The sequence below is a fragment of the Chaetodon trifascialis genome, chromosome 3 (assembly GCF_039877785.1).
Source record: "Chaetodon trifascialis isolate fChaTrf1 chromosome 3, fChaTrf1.hap1, whole genome shotgun sequence".
NCBI classification, from domain to species: domain Eukaryota; kingdom Metazoa; phylum Chordata; class Actinopteri; order Chaetodontiformes; family Chaetodontidae; genus Chaetodon; species Chaetodon trifascialis.
The window spans coordinates 18,020,498-18,038,149 of record NC_092058.1 but is presented as its reverse complement, the minus strand read 5'-3'; the positions used below and the strand labels follow the sequence as shown (position 1 = coordinate 18,038,149).

The following is a 17,652-nucleotide window of genomic DNA, read 5'->3' as shown; positions in this document are numbered from 1 at the left end:
ATTTCATTAGGGTCCATTCGGGCGAAAAATCTTTCGATGTACAGGATCTGAATGTGTTTTTAATCTTGGTCCACGCATCTTTTTGTTGTACACTGTCTGATATCTATTGCCGTCCTTGGCTGTAAAAGTCGTCTGTGGTTGTCTCTCATATATGTTGACAGCTATTTGTCGGATCATATTGTCTTATTAATATCGTTTGTCCATCTTACATTATAAATCATACAATATAACCACTTTTTGTGTAAGTACGATACTGATTTAATCCCACGCAAAAGATATATGTATCACTTATTGCTGAAAGGGAGAGCCTCCATTTTGACTAAAAGATGACTCCTCACAATTTCTTTGTACAGATTATTAAGGCCTTTGAGGAAAATATGTGACTTTGGGCTATATAATGTAAATAAAGTTGACATGATTCCCAAATTTCCCCTATGGGGGATTAATAAAGCGTTATTTGATCTTATCTTTTGACCAAGACTTAACATTTTCAGCAAAAATCTCACATCATGTGTTAACTGAGTTTGGCACCACTTCGTTTGTTTCAATCTGGACTCGGGCTGATTTGCATGTTCCTGTTCTCTGTTTCGTTTCAACTTCCCTTTGGACTGCCAACTATAACGGTTCAACACAACAGATGTCTTTCAAAATCAGCTGCACGTATTTAAAGGTGCTCAACGTCACCATAAGCTTTCTGCTCTGCTGGCCCAAGTGTTTGGTCCTGGTGTATTATGTACGGAGTCATTTGTTCAACACATTTTATCAGTCTGGACATACCTCTATATGCTCTTTGTATAGCCTGCAGTTGTGACTGTTTCTGTGCTTAAGATAACTCAATAATGTAGGGTTGCTATTCACCAGTGATTAGAGCTTAGTAAGCAAATAAAGCCTTGATGTGTTCGTGTAAAATGGTGCACATTTGTATCTCTGCTGTAATTCCACATATTTTTGAATACCCATTTTTATAGTATTCTGAAGATACTCTACAGCACTTTACAACCATAACTGTTCATGTGCGTGACAAAGGGAAGCAAACAGCTGCACCACCATCACTCAGTGCAGTTTGCTGACTGCCACCACTGCCACTGATTCGGAGGGGTTCAGCTGATGTGGTGGGGACAGAACCTTTAGTTAACAGGTGCATAGCACACACAAGATACCAATGAACGCATCATACAGAACACAGTAGGAGCCACAAAATAAATGTGTGTCAAATAACAGTGTTGCATATAAGAATGTGGTATGCTCTTCGAGTATCTGGAACACCCACACTCAACAGGGATTTTTTTTAAGGACTGCAACAAATGATTACATACAGTATTTAATATGTCACATATATTTTCAATCAATCAACACAGAAAATGTCAAAATATAGTGAAAACTTCCCATCATAAGTTCTTCAAATTGCTTTTGTTTGGCCAAAAGTCTAAAACACCAAAGTAAATTTATAACCTTTCCCCCCAACAAAATAAAACAGCAAATACTTGGATATGGAATTTGTGATGCATGGTATTTTTGCTCAATAATTGTCTTTAAAGATTAATCAATAAATGAAAATGGATATTTACTATTAATTTGTTCTAAATTCTTTTGTAAATCAAACAAGCACTAACTCGTGTTAGGATGGATTCCACACACAGTATACACAGTAACGTCTTCATCTGAATAATCTGACTGGAACTGAACACTTTTTGTAGGTTAAGACGAAGGAACTTCAATCGCATTATCCAGGAAACAGCTGCAGGATGGCATTCAACATTAGCTTCCCTATAATCATCTTTATTACAACAGGATGGCCATACTGCTGTCAGTATGATAGAGGACAGTGAAAGTGACAAAATCCTGTTATCATACACAATGTACATATAACGGTAAACGTAAGTGTGTTTGTGATGGATTAGGTTGTGATCAACTCTGGGTGGAAATCCATGAAAAGATGCATAACCTGCCAACACATTTTTTTTAAAGTTCTCGCAGACTCATAGAGGCATTTAGACTATGCATGATTCACCCTTTCCACAGCGATGTAGAAACTTTTCTTGTCATCCAAACAGTGCCAGCCGATTGGTCCAATCTCACAATCTGCACAGATGAGATACTTGATTCTCCCAACATCTTTAGTGAAGCCCACGTTCTCAAAAGTGTACATGTCTTCCACAAACCAGTGGGCAGTCAGAGTGTCCCCGTCCACTGAGCCCTCTGTGGTGCGGAGGTTGCTCTTTGTCCGCATGGATGGTAAGAACAGCTGGTGGGAGAAAACACAGCCTCACATAAGGAACTCAAAATCAGTAGTGCAATGGGGGCAGTGGATTTAGTATATACAGGAAACGGTTGCCATGTATTTAAGTCTAGTTGGGATGTCTTGTCTCTGTATATACTCAGATGTACCTGGAACTAAGTCATGAAAATCAGTCTACATCACTGAGGTCTTCAGAAACCTCCACCGGCTACCTGTTCCTTTCAGAATACAGAATCCTCCTCCTCCTGGTATAAAAAGCTCTAAATGGCCTCATTACTCAGTAATATATTAAGCTCTCAGTTCAGAAATCTTGCAGATCTCTCAGGTTACATGGCACCAGCCTCCTTCATATACCATCAACCATTTTAAAAGTCCACTGAGATGTCAAATAGTATCTATATGCCTAAATAATTGAACTGTCTCCCTGCTAATCTCAGACTAATACTGGGGATTCTTGCTTATATATGTGCGTATGTGTGTGTGAATGTATGAGTACTTGTGTAAATGTGTGACTATGTATATTAGTGTATCCACCTTTGTGTCCATTATCTTATTTGGCATTAGAAAGGTTTTCAGATCCTTTACTGCAGTAAAAGTAACAATACCACATTGTTATGATTGTCCATTACAAATAAAAGTCATGCTTTTAAAAAGCAAAATAACAAAAGCATTATTTGCAAAATGCACTTTTAAGTATCAGACGTGCTCAATGTATCAATATTAGTTCTGTGAGTGCTATACTAAATATGGTCATTACAGATTATTACTGCTGATGTATTAATATGTAACTTGTATTTTACAGTCGTAGTCGGTCAGTGCAAGTAATTAACTACTTCATAAACTGTCTATAACAGTGCAGCATATTTTAGAGATGTATTGCACATCCTTGTAAATGAATTAGTAACTACAGCTGTCAAGTTAAACTAGTGGAGTAAAGGTGTTTACCAATGAACAGTGGTGGAGTGCAAGCATAAGGTAGCATAATATTGAAAATGTGTGCCTAAAGTCTGTAATTAGGTACATCGCTTGTATAAATATTCAGAGTTGCGTCGCACCACAGATTTTATTATCCTGCTGAGCACCCTGGATGAAATGGTGCTGCAGATTAAATACCCCAAAAGCAATATATCCAGGATCAGTGTGACCACAGACATGGGCCCGTGGCCAAATGTCATACATCACTACGTTACCTCTTTCTCTGCAAACACAGCCATCCCCGGACATAACACCTTGGATCCGCAGCACTGACACACGACAGACTTGGTGTTCTTGCCGTCCTCAGACACCAGGTCGGACCGATCTGTGCTTTCTTTGGACTGTTGATCGTTGTCCATCTCTAACTATGACAATAAGCAAATTTACTCTGATATACACACACAAAAGCCTTGAGACACAGGATCTTTCACCAGTCCAACTGCACTGAACCACAGCACATTAATTAACCGTGAAGGCTGACTGCCTGACGGCAAATTAGAGTGAGTGCGGTGGCACCACGAGCCTTCGGAGCCTTTGTAGTGCGGAAGTCCGTGAACGAAGAAAACTCACCATTGTTTTCCCCTTTACATTATCTATTAAACACAAGTTATGGCAATCCGAACCACAATCTGAAATATGTATATTAAAAAGCTAACCACAACGAACATTTAAACTATTATACTCACATTCATTGTAAGCCCTGCCCCTTGCATATATGCTAACATCTATGCTAACACCGACTAGTCATCAGACTACAGACAAATAACCACTTTACACATCCACCCAAACTAGAATGATATCTAATAAGACATACCTAAATATTGAAGTAAATACAAGGTTGAATACCACAGAAAAATCCTAAGATAGACAGCTCTGCTACTGCTAGGCTAGCATACTAGTTAGTCTTGACGTTTACCGGCCTCTAAATTCTCCCGTCCAGAAACACAAGACTGTGACTTGGTTCCCACTTAAACTAGATGATCAAAATATTACCACAAAAATGTACTTTAAAAATATGAAAAGTAAACCTGCTCATGATGCAGAATGACCCCCGTTAGTGTTGTGTCATTACTGACCTCTCATTTTGATGCCAGTGACCTGCATCATTCCCACAGAATATACACTTGATTCGACCCTATCCAGGTAATCTGTTGATTGTACACGAACATTAAATGTAATGTTGTATGAAATCACCCCCTTCTTCACACATTTACTATTCCCTACATAAAACACACAGAACTGCCGTGTTTTTGTTTTAAGGTCCAGCATGTAGGATTTAGGCTCTATTGGAGGAAATGGAATATAATATTCATTATGCTTTCATTACTATATAATCACTTGAAAATAAGAACTTTTTTTAAAAAAATGTAGTTGTCTCTGTTAATAGTTAAGGCAGCATCAGTCAAGTGAATGTAGGAGATTGACTGCTGGAGACAGGACGACTCTCGACTGTGAGGGCATCACGGGCTGCACTTTCATGGACGTAAAATTAGAACAATGTCAGTCCGAAACAAACCGCAATCGAACTTCCCAACACCACCTGAGTCCTGGTGGGACAGTCATTAGCAGAGACTACTGACCCTACATTACTTAAATATACATGAAAACAAGCCACACAGTGAATACAAAAATATTGACAGTATTTTGTGTATTGTTGAGATTTGTTGTAAATCCAAAATAAAACAAAGCTATAATTCAATCTGTAAGTGCAATTGTCTTTTATTTACGACTGTTTTGGGAAGTCCCTCCCCGCCTCAAATAGCATCTGGTATATTTTAAATTTAACTTCTGATTTATGCTTCGGGTCAACATGAGCTAACATGTCCACGATCACTGCAGAAAACCTAAAGTCTGCATTGTCCCGCTGCCTAAATGTCTGTATCTCTTTATCCAGGTGGGCCAATCTTGAAAGAATGGCCTCATTTATGTTGCTTCTCTTCTTCCAAGCTGAGGTGCAAGGAGATGTCGGGGGTGAAGGACAGGTGACATGAAACTTTTCCTCTTTGAAATCCTTGTCCATCTCATTGAAGAGATCCCTCATCTCTGCAGATGGCCTTTCTGAATGTGTCTGATTCCTCCCCCTCCTCTTCTTAGGCGGAGAACGATACAACGACTCTAATAACAGCAACAAGAACAACACTAGTTTAACAGTAGTTACACAAAGCCTGCTAACATTGTTTGCCATAATCCATTAATTAAGGGGTTCTATCTGGCACTGACTGAACAAAATGTCTGTATTATATCATACACAGGGCCTTCTTTTGTTTGTCTTTCAAGACTGTCAACGCTGTACTGGGGAAAGTATTGAATTTGACTTGAGTTTTCACAGGTGTTCAGGTCCTCTCAACAGTCAGGAGGCCTGGGTAGCACAGGTTTAAATGTGTTAGCTCCTCCTCCTCTTCCTCTTTCTTTTCTTCATTCATTCAGTTCTTAGCTATGGTACTCCAGGAAGCAGTTTCTCTTCTTTGTAATGCAGAGGAACATCTTGCAACTGATGCATCGCATGTATGTTTTGCCCTTGCAACCTTGGTTTCGGCACCTCTCTGCATGGTTGCAGTCTACCATCTCTGGCATGTGCCTGGCTTCATATTTTCTTAACGATGCGTCTGGTTGTGGAATCCTCTTTTTGATGAGTGGCTTGTACTCTTCTTCGCTCTCCTCACTGTCATCTACTCTCTTGTCAGTGTCATCAGGTTCTAGGTAGATCAGTGAGTTATTTGCCATCAATTACATTAATTACTTTACAAAGAAAATACATTCAACGTGTTTATTACCCCACGAAGAAATGTGTTGTGGGACAGAAATTGAACGTAAGCAAAGAACTAACAAGCTAGTTAGCTATTAGCTAACAACATTAACCTCCTGAGACCCAGCCTATTCATTTGTGTCCTCTGTCATGATCATTTGGTTTTGGTCTATATCTTTTGGCTCATTTGAGCTACCATACTAAGTCCTGGCCTTTCCAATGATATCTCATGTGTTTGGGTGGGATGAGGGGAACTCATTCCTCACAAATGCCAGGAAAAGAGAAAAGATAAGTCAAATATTGTTAAGATATTGTTTTTTTGTTTTCTTTTTTAACTATGGTAATCATACATTTTCTTGTTTAGGAACATGTCAGGAATCATAAATTGGAATCAGAGTTCAGTTAAACTTTTTGTTAGGAAAAATAATAGCAATTTTATGAATGTCCACTGTAATGGACATGAGGACAATTTAATGTTGTTAGCTAATAGCTAACTAGCTTGCTAGTTCTTTGCTTACGTTCAGATTTCTGTCTTCGTGGGGTAATAAACACGTTGAATGTATTTTCTTTGTTAAGTAATTAATGTAATCGATGGCAAATAACTCGCTGATCTACCTAGAACCTGACGACACTGACAAGAGAGTAGATGACAGTGAGGAGAGCGAAGAAGAGTACAAGCCACTCATCAAAAAGAGGATTCCACAACCAGACGCATCGTTAAGAAAATATGAAGCCAGGCACATGCCAGAGATGGTAGACTGCAACCATGCAGAGAGGTGCCGAAACCAAGGTTGCAAGGGCAAAACATACATGCGATGCATCAGTTGCAAGATGTTCCTCTGCATTACAAAGAAGAGAAACTGCTTCCTGGTGTACCATAGCTAAGAACTGAATGAATGAAGAAAAGAAAGAGGAAGAGGAGGAGGAGCTAACACATTTAAACCTGTGCTACCCAGGCCTCCTGACTGTTGAGAGGACCCGAACACCTGCGAAAACTCAAGTCAAATTCAATACTTTTCCCAATACAGTGTTGACAGTCTTGAAAGACAAACAAAAGAAGGCCCTGTGTATGATATAATACAGACATTTTGTTCAGCAGTTCAGCAAAAGATACAGGCCAAATGTTCAGTTTCATTTAAAAAATGGATTGAAATTCTTGTTTTCTTGTCAACCTCTTATGATTTTGTTGTGCTACAGTAAAACCATTCTGTTGTCCACTACAGTGGACATGGTGTAAAATTTAAAATAAAAATATTTTTATAAAATTCTAAATTGTGAGTTATTGCTCTAGCTCCAAAGAGGCAGGAAATCATTATATATATATATATATATATATATATATATATATATAGAGAGAGAGAGAGAGAGAGAGAGAGAGAGAGAGAGAGAGAGAGAGAGAGAGAGAGAGGGGTACTTTTTTCCCTTGGTCTCAGGTGGTTAAATCATCCTCATGTCCATTGCAGTTGACATTCATAATATTGCTATTATTTTTCCTAACAAAGAGTTTAACTGAACTCTGACTCCAATTTAAGATTTAAGGCATATTCATGAACAAGAAAATATATGATTACCATTGTTAAAAAAAAACAAACAATAACTTAACAATATTTGACTTACCTTTTCTATTTCCTGGCATGAGAGTTTTGTCTCCACTTTGTCCCAGTATGAAAACAAAGTTCCCCTCATCCCACCCAAACACGTGAGGTATCATTGGAAAGGGAAGGATGTCCTCTACTGAGCACACCAGGACTTAGTATGGTAGCTCAAATGAGTCAAAAGATATAGACCAAAACCAAATGACCACTACAGAGGACACAAATGAATAGGCTGGGTCTCAGGAGGACATACAGAAAATCTTAATTCATAATATGGTGAATAAAGCTGTAAGATTAATGTCGTAAAACGTACAATTTTTCACTATGATTTGACAGGGGGCGAAGTAGAAAGCAGAATGAAAACTCAAGTAAAGTACAAATACCTGAAGTACAGTACTCGAGTAAAGGTATTTCGTTACATGACCTTACATGGTTACATTGGGTGGCTCACTTCAATCTCTGACCACAGACCTCCGGGGACAATAAGCAAAAAGTTGGCAGCTCTCTACCTGTAAACAGAACCTCACCTGCACTCAACACCGAGTCGTTGATGGACACGTCAGTTTCATACACCGTCGTCTGCCCCTCTGAGTCGCTGTATGGCGTCTCGGGGAAACTGGAAGTGGAGGCTGTCTCCACACTCCCAACCAAAGCCACGGGGTTCGCCGACGGACTCACGCCCCAGACAGCCTCGCACAAACTGAAATAGCACCACGTTTTGCGGTCGTTCACACTGCGGCCATTGTCGCTAACGATTTCATGGTACTGCCTTTTGAGTGCTTTTAGTTTGTTGTTCACCTGCGCCTTGGCTCGGTTCACTCCGCGCTCACGGAGCCGGCTCGTGATTTGGTCATAAACTACCGAGTCTCTTGCCGTCCCTTTAATTTGTCTGACGATATCGGCGTCGGCCCTGACCGACAGAAGTTCCCGAATCTCGTCGTCTCTCCAGTTAGTAGACATTTTCTTCGTTGTCCGCCTCGGATATACTCGCCAGTCGCGTGACAGAAGGTTACTAACGCGCCCACTCGCTCGAGGTAATTCTCCGGACCATCATGGCCTCCGCCGCCCCCGTTCACACACGGACTGTACCGGGGAGCTGGCAGGGTGAAGTCCGTTTGAGATGGAGGGAGTTTTCATGGATGTTGGTTACTTACAATAAGACATAAAATCATTATTACAAGATTTCTGACATGTTGATGTTTCAAATGAGGCACTACGTCATAATAAATATCCACTAATTTCCAGACATTTCCACAACAGAAATCTAAACATTGGATAAAACCGGGTTCAAAATTCCTGTTCCATTTTTAATTTATTGCAAAGGTTTTTACTGAGGGGATTTTGGCTGTCTCTTCTTATCACTTCAGAAAAACAAAAAATACTGTCACCAAAAATTAAATAAATGAAATTACCTCGTTTTAGGAATGTTCCATAACTCTAGACTATGAATGACGTGTGAACAAACCCCTCTGGAAAGTTTGTGTATAAGAAATTCATTTTGAGAAAATATAATTTCAAGATGTGTATTGTAAAATTCCATGGCCACATTTTTAGATATTTTAGGTTTAAAATAGAAAACTCATTATCATCTATCATTGCTTACCATGACAATTATTTTTGTATTACAAGTTTTCCTAAATTTCATGTTTAAATGCTTAAACGGGACACTATCCACTAATTTACCAAACTATCCACAACAGAATGATAAGGTAAAATTATTTCAAGCTAACTTGCCCAGAACCTCAAAATTGAGCAGTGCGTGAAAAAACAATGTTTTCATCTGCAGTGTCTCCTCTTAATGTCCGATCGAACTGATTTATTTGTATTCTCATACAGCTCCTCCAGGTCATGTCTAGATAAGTACAGCGCATGTGTGAAAGGGAAGTGGGTCTGGATGGATTGACTGGGTGATGATGATGAGATGATGAGGGATGATGAGGTGAGGTGAAGAGCTACTGTATGATGTCCCGTCTGCTGAGGATGGTCCAGAAAGTGGTCCTTCAGCAGGTGAGTCGCCCTTTCATAAAGGCATTTGTAACTGCACCGCTGCTTGTATTGCCTGAACCCCGAATCTGTACTTGATACAACTGGACACCATGTTTGTACATGTGGAAAAAAATTTATTCCAATAATTTTCCAAGATTACCATTAATAAATATTTATGTTTACATTTCAGTGAAATGTATGATTTATCACTTTCTACACAGGACATTACACAAAGTCAAGAATACACATTGTTTTAGTTTTTGTAATAAAGCTCGAATAAGTTGATCTAGAAAAAGGAGTCTTAAACAGCAGTTGATACAACCTATCAATGGAATTGTAAGTTCAATAATGATTCGATTGTATATATGGCAAGGAAAACAAGAAAAGTCAACCTCTGGAAATCCTTGAAGCTCCCTTGACTGTTAAGATAGGCCGTTTTATTTAAAAACATTTCCGTTGGCCTAAGGCACAGGAATACTAAAAGTTTATATCAATAATACATAACACATTTTAAACCCCGTACGGCGATTTAAAGTTTTGAATTTGATAGCATACACTAAGGTGCATCTCATATGTACACCTCTCATTGCATCTGAAATCTAGCACAAAAGAAAGATCTCAAGCTGACAAAAACACAATTTGATCCATCCAGATCTGTACATTGTGCGTAGCCCAGGAAATATTACTCTAGAAATTAATCAATGATGTGTTGTCTGTCTGAAAAACGATGGCAGGGGAGTTCTTTTAATTTCAACGTTTTCACCATCTTAGTCGAACCTGAACTGAGCTTATATATTTTTGTACGGTTGCAGCTTTGCTTTGCCATTGTGTCATTTGAAAACCACCTGTTTGAAACGTTTGTCAATTCAAACAATGCATCAAAATGCAAGGGAACTTCAGTACAAAACTCAAATAAACCGAGAAATTCAGTTTGTTTAAATATCCAAAGCCTTAACTTCCAGAAGAATTCTGACTAGCATCATTGCTTGTGTTACTCAGACACATCTATAGATCATGCTCATGGGATCTAAGCTATATTTTCCTTTCATAATAATGTATTTTATTTTGTTTTAATGTAATTTTAGATTATTCACTGGGCCCTCAGAGTACAGTTCATGTTTTATTGCAGAGCGGGCATGGGTGGGTTCGTGGTGGTCCTCTCGGTTTTAACAGGCAGCTTCACAATCAGTGTCAGCATAGTTAAAAACATCTGGTGACACGTATACACACACTATATTACTGTATGTGTATACTTTCATCCTCCTCATACAAATACGTGTGCAGACACCCACGCACCTAAATGTATTTTTTTCTTGCTACACCTGGTGGACAGTACATTCATCCTCTAACCTGCTTGGAGACGAGTAGGGAGGAAAGGAATGGTTTACAGTATGTGCCCTCTGCTACTGCACAAATAATACTCTATGTACCCTTTGTGCATTGGTAACAGACTATGGAGAGGTCAGGGTACTAGTTAGCTTCTAAGAAGTAACCATCATGTAACAGGAATATAGAATTTTGGTTAAATTAACATTTTGATCTCACTTGGAAATGCAGACTTCAAGCTTCATAATTATTAAAGAAGTAGTGCCTGTTGAAGATTCCCTCTGTAGTTCAGTGGCTAGTTAATGCTACTTTATTGGAGCAAAAAAGAGCCAAACAGAAAGACCACCAAAACCCAAACAAGATGTTCGCAAATCAGAAGTACAGAAGGAGCAGTAAGTGACTATATATTGAATTCCAGCAGCATTTTAAGTGTGTGTGTGTGTGTGTGTGTGTGTGTGTGTGTGTGTGTATGCAGGTCTGTGCTTGTGCGTGCGTGTATGTCTCTGTGTGTGTGTGTGTGTGTGTGTGTGTGTGTGTGTGTGTGTGTGTGCGTGCGTGCATCTGGTGTTTGGTGGGCTATAAAGAAAAGTATGAGTAAGTCACAGTCAGGCCTCAGAGTAGAGAGTCGTCTGTGCATCCCCCCTCGAGGCCATAGCGGAACTCCTGCAGGTTGGAAACCCCGTAGAAATGAATGAACGCTGCTGCCACGACCAGGACATGAAAAATCTGATGAGAATGGAACTAGAAGGAGTGAAAGAGAGGCATTAGCATCAGTTTCATTCACTATCATTTGCCTGCATTTGATTACAGAAAGGAGAAGAAAAAAACACACACTGTCTAAAGCCGAGGCTGAGACTGCTCCATTGTTCGCTCGCTCTTTATTCCCTACAGTGTAAAAATCAACACTCAGTCTTCCACTCCATAGTGAGCTGTAATTGACGATTCTAGTCTTTTGTGAATGATCATTTACACTGACAGATGGACTGGCACAATATGTTCTTATTAAAAAGAACACAACTCAGATATTGTATTGGCACTAGAGAAGAAGAACTTCACACAGTACCCCACTGTGAGCGTCTCATATCAGTAATATTCACAAAGGACTGCATTGTGATCATGACATAAAAATGTCTGAACGTGGCAGAATTTCCTCCTTCATCGTGATGAATGAAGTATTATAATATTGTAAGTGTATTATCTTATTTTTTATGTCGGAAAAAACGCATCACAAACCTAAACTGTTTGTGCACTAACCACCTGACTGAAATTCTATTATGGGATTATGCATTAAATACTTACCCAGATGTCACACTTGCCAGGAAAATAGCGCTCGGGGATCCTGGCTGCATACAGACCAGCACCAGTGATGTACATGGCACCCATCAGGTAGAACCAACCCATCTGGCCGACTGTGGTGGCCTTAACAAAGCCCTCCTCGATGGTGAAGTGCATGGTGGGGACAATGCCGCTTAGTCCAAGACCCATGAACACACCTAAGGGAAAGTTTGGATGTCTTTTATTTTGTGTAATTCTAAAAAAGTCAACATGTACTTTTTTAAACATTACAAGATCAAAAGTGACATAAAGTCTTTTACGACATGCAAACAAAGCTTAACAGTCATTCAAAACCGCCGCAAGTTATCAGTGTTTAGTTGTTTGCTCTGCAAGAAAATTACCTCCATTGCTCAGAAAAGGCAAAAACAGTGGCAGATGTGTGACAAAACAACAACAACAGCTGCAGAAAACTGCAGAGAAAGCAAAGAATCTACAAAGTGCACATTGGTGTGAAGTGGTGAGCACCTGCTCGTGTAGGTCTGTGACGAGGTGTAGAGAACCGGTCCCACTGGGCCACTATGATGGCGGCAATACCGAGGACACATACAATGGTGAGGTAGATAAGTCGAGGCTGAGGGGAACAATAGAACGAGTAGTACAGCCAGGGCACGAAGGAGCCCATGATCAGGAGGGCAATGCCCGAGTAGTCAAGCCTGAAGAGAGGGGCGACACAGAGACAACAGGTGGGTGTTTGGTTGATGTGATGATGATGTTGATGATTTCTCATGTGGCAAAATTTCTACATCTATTCCATTTTTATCTCACTGTTCATATCAGGCATGAACACAGTTAACACCTGAAGTGTTTTTGAGGTTGTAGTTTGTGTAGCAAATGATAATTTAGCCCAAATTAACCTCACGCTACAGCACTCTGCCGTGGTAAATGTACAGATCAGAATAAAGCATCTCACAATGCCTCCAATTCAGCCACAGAAATGACAGAGCTGCAGCAGGCTCAGCAGAAGCAGTTCAGGGTTCAGTTTCTTGCTCAAGGACATTTGACATACATACATGTGAGAAACAGTGTTTGACAGCTTGAGGCCTTACTTGGAGAAGGTGCGAGACACTTTCTCGGAGTGGCAGTAGACGGTATGAAAAAGCCAGGAGAAGCTGAGGCAGAGTACAGCTCCCAGGAAGAACATCCCGAACACCACTTTCTCTTGCAGCGGAGCCATAAAATACATGTTGGGCCTCAGCATGGTTAACGTGCCCAGACAAAGGAATAAGATCAGCCCTGAGGGAAAAAAAACAGGGCAGTGTTACTAATAATGGCCAGAGAGAAGAGACCAGAGCTGTCCAGAGAGTTACAAAGTTTGTCGTTTAACTAACACAAAGTGGTAAACAGACTGAGAATCAGCTGCTAAAAGCCAGCGATCAACAATTACAGTAATGCAAAACTTCTTATTCTCACCTAACAGGTGAGTCCAGATGTTTCCTGTCTCAGTGTGAATTCTGAAGATGCTTCCAAAACAGGCCCGGAAAGAGGGCATAGGGGGCCGGTGTCCGTGCAGGAGGTAATCGTTGTCCTTGAGCCACTCTGGCAGGACATGAAAAGGGATGACCCTCCAGCGCCCCTCCCAAACCTGAAAAGCAAGAGTAGCTTTCACTCACAGACGCAAACATTTACATTTAACACAGGGCTCACAAACCGAAATCCTGTGAGGATGAAACAGAGTAAAACACTAATAATCTTTATTGAGATTTAAGTAAAACAGACATAATGTATATAAGGTGCAGGAGGTTGATCAGATCTTTTGGCTCAGGGTTCTTCAAAATATCTACATGTTTTGATGCTATTTTACTAACAAATATTTTGTTGTGGTTGTTGTTGTTGTTGTTGTTGTTGTAAGCTGACACTTGTCTCCCATGGTGACTTGTGTGTGTCTTATACAACGCACATATCCTGTGCCTGATGTGGAATCATCATGACTCACTCACAGCAGTCACAGGTTGATCCCTGGTTGTTGCTGTTCACCCAGATCTGCAACTGACCTCACTGCTGAACCACTAGACCTGGTAAACACCTTTGAGGTGTTGAGTTTCAGCTCATTTAATGTGGCTGATGCAATATTTACAGTGTTTCAACATAAGGGTCTTTCATTTACCTTATTCTGTCACATTTGATGATTTATGAACCAACAGTTTACAATCACAATCAACTCTGTCAGAGTGAGAAGAGCTGAATTCACTGCTGAAAGAAGCAGAAGTTACTGCTTTATCCAAAGTAACTACAACCCAGATTTACTATCACCTGTTACCAATGAGCCTGTTTACCTGTGGAATGTTCCAAACAGGTGTTTTTGGAGCATTCCACAACTTTCCCAGTCTGTAGTCACTCCTGTCCTAACGTGTCTGAAACATGTTGCTGCATCAGATTCAGAATAAGCAGATATTTACAAAAATGAATGAAGCTGATGAGGTCATAAATATACTGTTTTCAATAGAGTATATGTCAAAAGGGTTTGCCAAATTATCATATTCTGTTTATTCATGTTTTACACAGCGTCCCAACTTTTCTGGAATCGGGGCTGTATATCTCTGCTGGTTATATAAGAAACCTGTGTTCATCTTTTCACAGGTGAGGTTGGAGGTCAAAGTGAAGCCAGAATGGATAACGTGTGCTGACCTTTTTTTTTTATTTTAGGTTGCACAAAAGCATAAACTTCAGAGTCAGTGCCAGTGAAGCCATATAAGATGTGTTGATCAAATTAAGAGGACATTTTTACCTTGTGTACAAACTCCTCCATCTTCTCCATGGCATGGTGAGCCTGAAGTGGTAAGGTCAGGACCTCTCCCACCTCATCATCCTCCTCTTCCTCGTCAGCAAGCATTGCGGCTCCCTTTAGAGAGATCACAAGAGAATACTGAAGCCGCTGAGCCAAAACAACTTTTCTCTGGGAATTGTCTTAAACGGTCCTACCTCCACATGGGCGCCTTTAGATGCTGCCTGTCGCCCCCCTCCCTCCTCCAGCAGTGGTCCCAGCTCCATCAGCTCAACATCTGGGACGCGGCAGTCCTCAGAGATCCGGCAGTCTGCATCACTTGCAGACCCGTTTCGGCCTGACATAGGGAGACTGCCTGATGACCCACTCACAGTCTCTGTATTCGGCTTCAGATGGTACAGATGCTTCAATTTCCTCCTGAGCAACCACAATCACAATCAACTTTACTGGCGTGTACAAGAAATTTGACTCGAGTTCTTGGTAACTCCCAATATATTCTGTACTGCAGAGGACATATTTACAGGAAATTACAAGTATAGGCATAGTACTAAACATAGATAACCAAATATAACCATGATCACTGCTATATACAGGCAAGAGGTGGAGAACAAAGAGTATCTGCTGTATATAGGTCAGACGGTTAATGTGTGTTTTCTATATACAAGGCTGTGTGCAAAAGTGCATGGCAATGAAAACAAAAGTAGATTAAATAAATAAGTAGATATGCATGATATCTTGTTAGTCAATCCATTAGTGGCCAACAATGGAGAAATGTCATTATTCATATTATTTCCATAACGGTAATCAGCTCATGAATGTGTCAAATGATGTAGAGCCATTTTTACAAAATCTGCGGACTCTGGATTTCACCTAAAAACTGGTTCTGAAAGGGGAACAGAAGATCTGTGGTTAATTAGTCTACATATTTACAAAGTAAGCCTTTTATGTTATAATGTCAGAAGTTTACATCAATCAGATCTATTCTTTCATCTTTTTAGGTTTGCTGCTCTTTAAGGTGAAGGAGCTCTAACATAGCTGTTGCAAGATAATTGTTATTGGGTTTTTATGTCAGTATCAGCCCCATTAAACAGATCAGATATTGAAGTGGATGCATCACTGATGATAAGCTGCTCTATTTACAGAGATGCTTTTATGTGCATTGATGGATACAGTAAATGTAGAGTCCACAGAGTCTGCATGGCCTTGCATTTGGCAATTAAAGGACATTATGTACGTGCTCTTGCAGTTACTGCGAATCAGTACTTAGCATTTTAAGTAATTATTAGTTTACATTCATCTACCTCCTGATTAAAAATGGCTGATGATTAATCTGGGTCTATCTGTGTTTCATCGATCAGATATCCACAACAAGAGAACAAAGGAGCGGCTGAACTTATGTGCATCTGCATGTCACAAGCTAAAATTATCGGTCGACAAATACAGGACTACGATACTCCCGATATAAGACAGAATACTGACATTTGTTAAAGGCTGACAACACAAACAAAACGTTTAACCAAATTAATGCTTGACGAATCCTGCCAGACGGATGTTGATAGCACCGCGTCAGACGGAACATGGAGTACAGAATGTAAACAACCGCAAGATACCGACGACTTTACGTAAATCCGTCACATCTTTGCGGTTTGGTACACTTCATATCAAGGAGCTGAATTAAAATATAACAAGCACTCGTAGGTTTTTAAGTTGGCAGGTCAGGGATCACTCATACTGTCAGCTAGCTAACGTTACCTTTGAGCTAGCGCTGAGCTGTCGCTAACCAGTCGAGCTGGCTGCTTTCTGAATTAACTTGCTAGCAGGAGGACAAAAGTCTTTACGACGACACCGACATATAATATTATCTAGATAACGTACTGCGCTAGCATCTGCTACAGCAATTTAATTAAATGGATGTAAGTTACCTGACAAGGTAGCCTTCAAACCAGGAAAGTGAATTATTTATCGATATGCGAAACAAAATCCTTTCCGGAAGTTGAGAGCTCTTCCGTAACCCCAATCCTTGTCCTTTTTCCAAAATAAAAGCACCTCATCACACGTAGAAAAACAAATCTCTTCACTTTGATCAAGAAAAGCATTCATTCTTCATTTGTTTACATTTCAAAAAAACGATTTACACATAAAAAACAAAATAATGTTAAAAATATTAAAATAAATGCATAATATCAAAACGTATTTACTATAATGTGTAGTTGGTAAGACTAACTATATTTCAAAGTACATTCAAGTATCCAGCAAATATGTAGAAGTATATATTTTCAATGTTTTAAATTTATCACAGTTTTTCTGTATAGAAGGTATCTGACACTGTATAAAAACACTGTCTATCTAATAAATTTTTTAATGGTATACAACCCAGAAACAGGAAGCACAGTATGATCATGTCTTGTACATAAAATCTATCTGAAATGCACCGTGGCCAGAAAACTTAACTTTTTGATACAGCGAGGAACTTGGGGATATATTTAACAGTGAAAGTCAGAAAAACAGCAAAAGGGCTGAAACATGGGGATCATACATGGGAATGAGAAAAAACATGGTGTTGGATAAAAGCCTATATTCCCACAGCTTGTCATGACAGATGGCTGAGACTATGCCGATAATAAACTTGCACTTGAGCCATTTTCTGGAAAAAAAGCAGCCATCTTTACTGCTCAGACATGAATGTTTGTATGCTGTGTCTCAGAGAGAGTTACTTACAGTACATCCT

At 39.8% G+C, this 17,652-nt stretch overlaps 3 protein-coding genes across 6 annotated transcripts; all 3 read right to left on the bottom strand.

The window, feature by feature from the left end:
- Positions 1-1,305: 1,305 nt before the first annotated feature.
- rabif (RAB interacting factor) lies at positions 1,306-4,146 on the bottom strand. 2 transcript variants are annotated; one of them, XM_070992106.1, is made up of 3 exons: positions 4,029-4,146; positions 3,430-3,579; positions 1,306-2,245 (listed from the first exon to the last, which is right to left on the bottom strand). In XM_070992106.1, the coding sequence occupies exons 2-3, from the start codon at positions 3,571-3,573 to the stop codon at positions 1,997-1,999; spliced, it is 393 nt and encodes a 130-aa protein (XP_070848207.1). In that variant the 5' UTR covers positions 3,574-3,579; positions 4,029-4,146; the 3' UTR covers positions 1,306-1,996. The 2 variants fall into 2 exon arrangements, with proteins under 2 accessions (XP_070848207.1, XP_070848215.1); XM_070992114.1 differs by having other exon boundaries at positions 4,061-4,123.
- Positions 4,147-4,918: 772 nt separating this feature from the next.
- On the bottom strand, positions 4,919-8,584 carry LOC139329272 (zinc finger and SCAN domain-containing protein 29-like). 2 transcript variants are annotated; one of them, XM_070959477.1, is made up of 2 exons: positions 8,083-8,584; positions 4,919-5,910 (listed from the first exon to the last, which is right to left on the bottom strand). In XM_070959477.1, exons 1-2 carry the CDS (start codon positions 8,513-8,515, stop codon positions 5,645-5,647), a joined length of 699 nt encoding a protein of 232 aa, XP_070815578.1. In that variant the 5' UTR covers positions 8,516-8,584; the 3' UTR covers positions 4,919-5,644. The 2 variants fall into 2 exon arrangements, with proteins under 2 accessions (XP_070815578.1, XP_070815577.1); XM_070959476.1 differs by having other exon boundaries at positions 4,919-5,329.
- Positions 8,585-11,170: 2,586 nt separating this feature from the next.
- On the bottom strand, positions 11,171-16,927 carry adipor1a (adiponectin receptor 1a). Of its 2 annotated transcripts, none has more exons than XM_070959151.1 (8): positions 16,847-16,927; positions 15,122-15,341; positions 14,928-15,041; positions 13,613-13,784; positions 13,249-13,435; positions 12,668-12,855; positions 12,167-12,360; positions 11,171-11,608 (listed from the first exon to the last, which is right to left on the bottom strand). In XM_070959151.1, the coding sequence occupies exons 2-8, from the start codon at positions 15,266-15,268 to the stop codon at positions 11,480-11,482; spliced, it is 1,131 nt and encodes a 376-aa protein (XP_070815252.1). In that variant the 5' UTR covers positions 15,269-15,341; positions 16,847-16,927; the 3' UTR covers positions 11,171-11,479. The 2 variants fall into 2 exon arrangements, with proteins under 2 accessions (XP_070815252.1, XP_070815253.1); XM_070959152.1 differs by lacking the exon at positions 16,847-16,927 and adding an exon at positions 16,677-16,748.
- Positions 16,928-17,652: the final 725 nt, after the last annotated feature.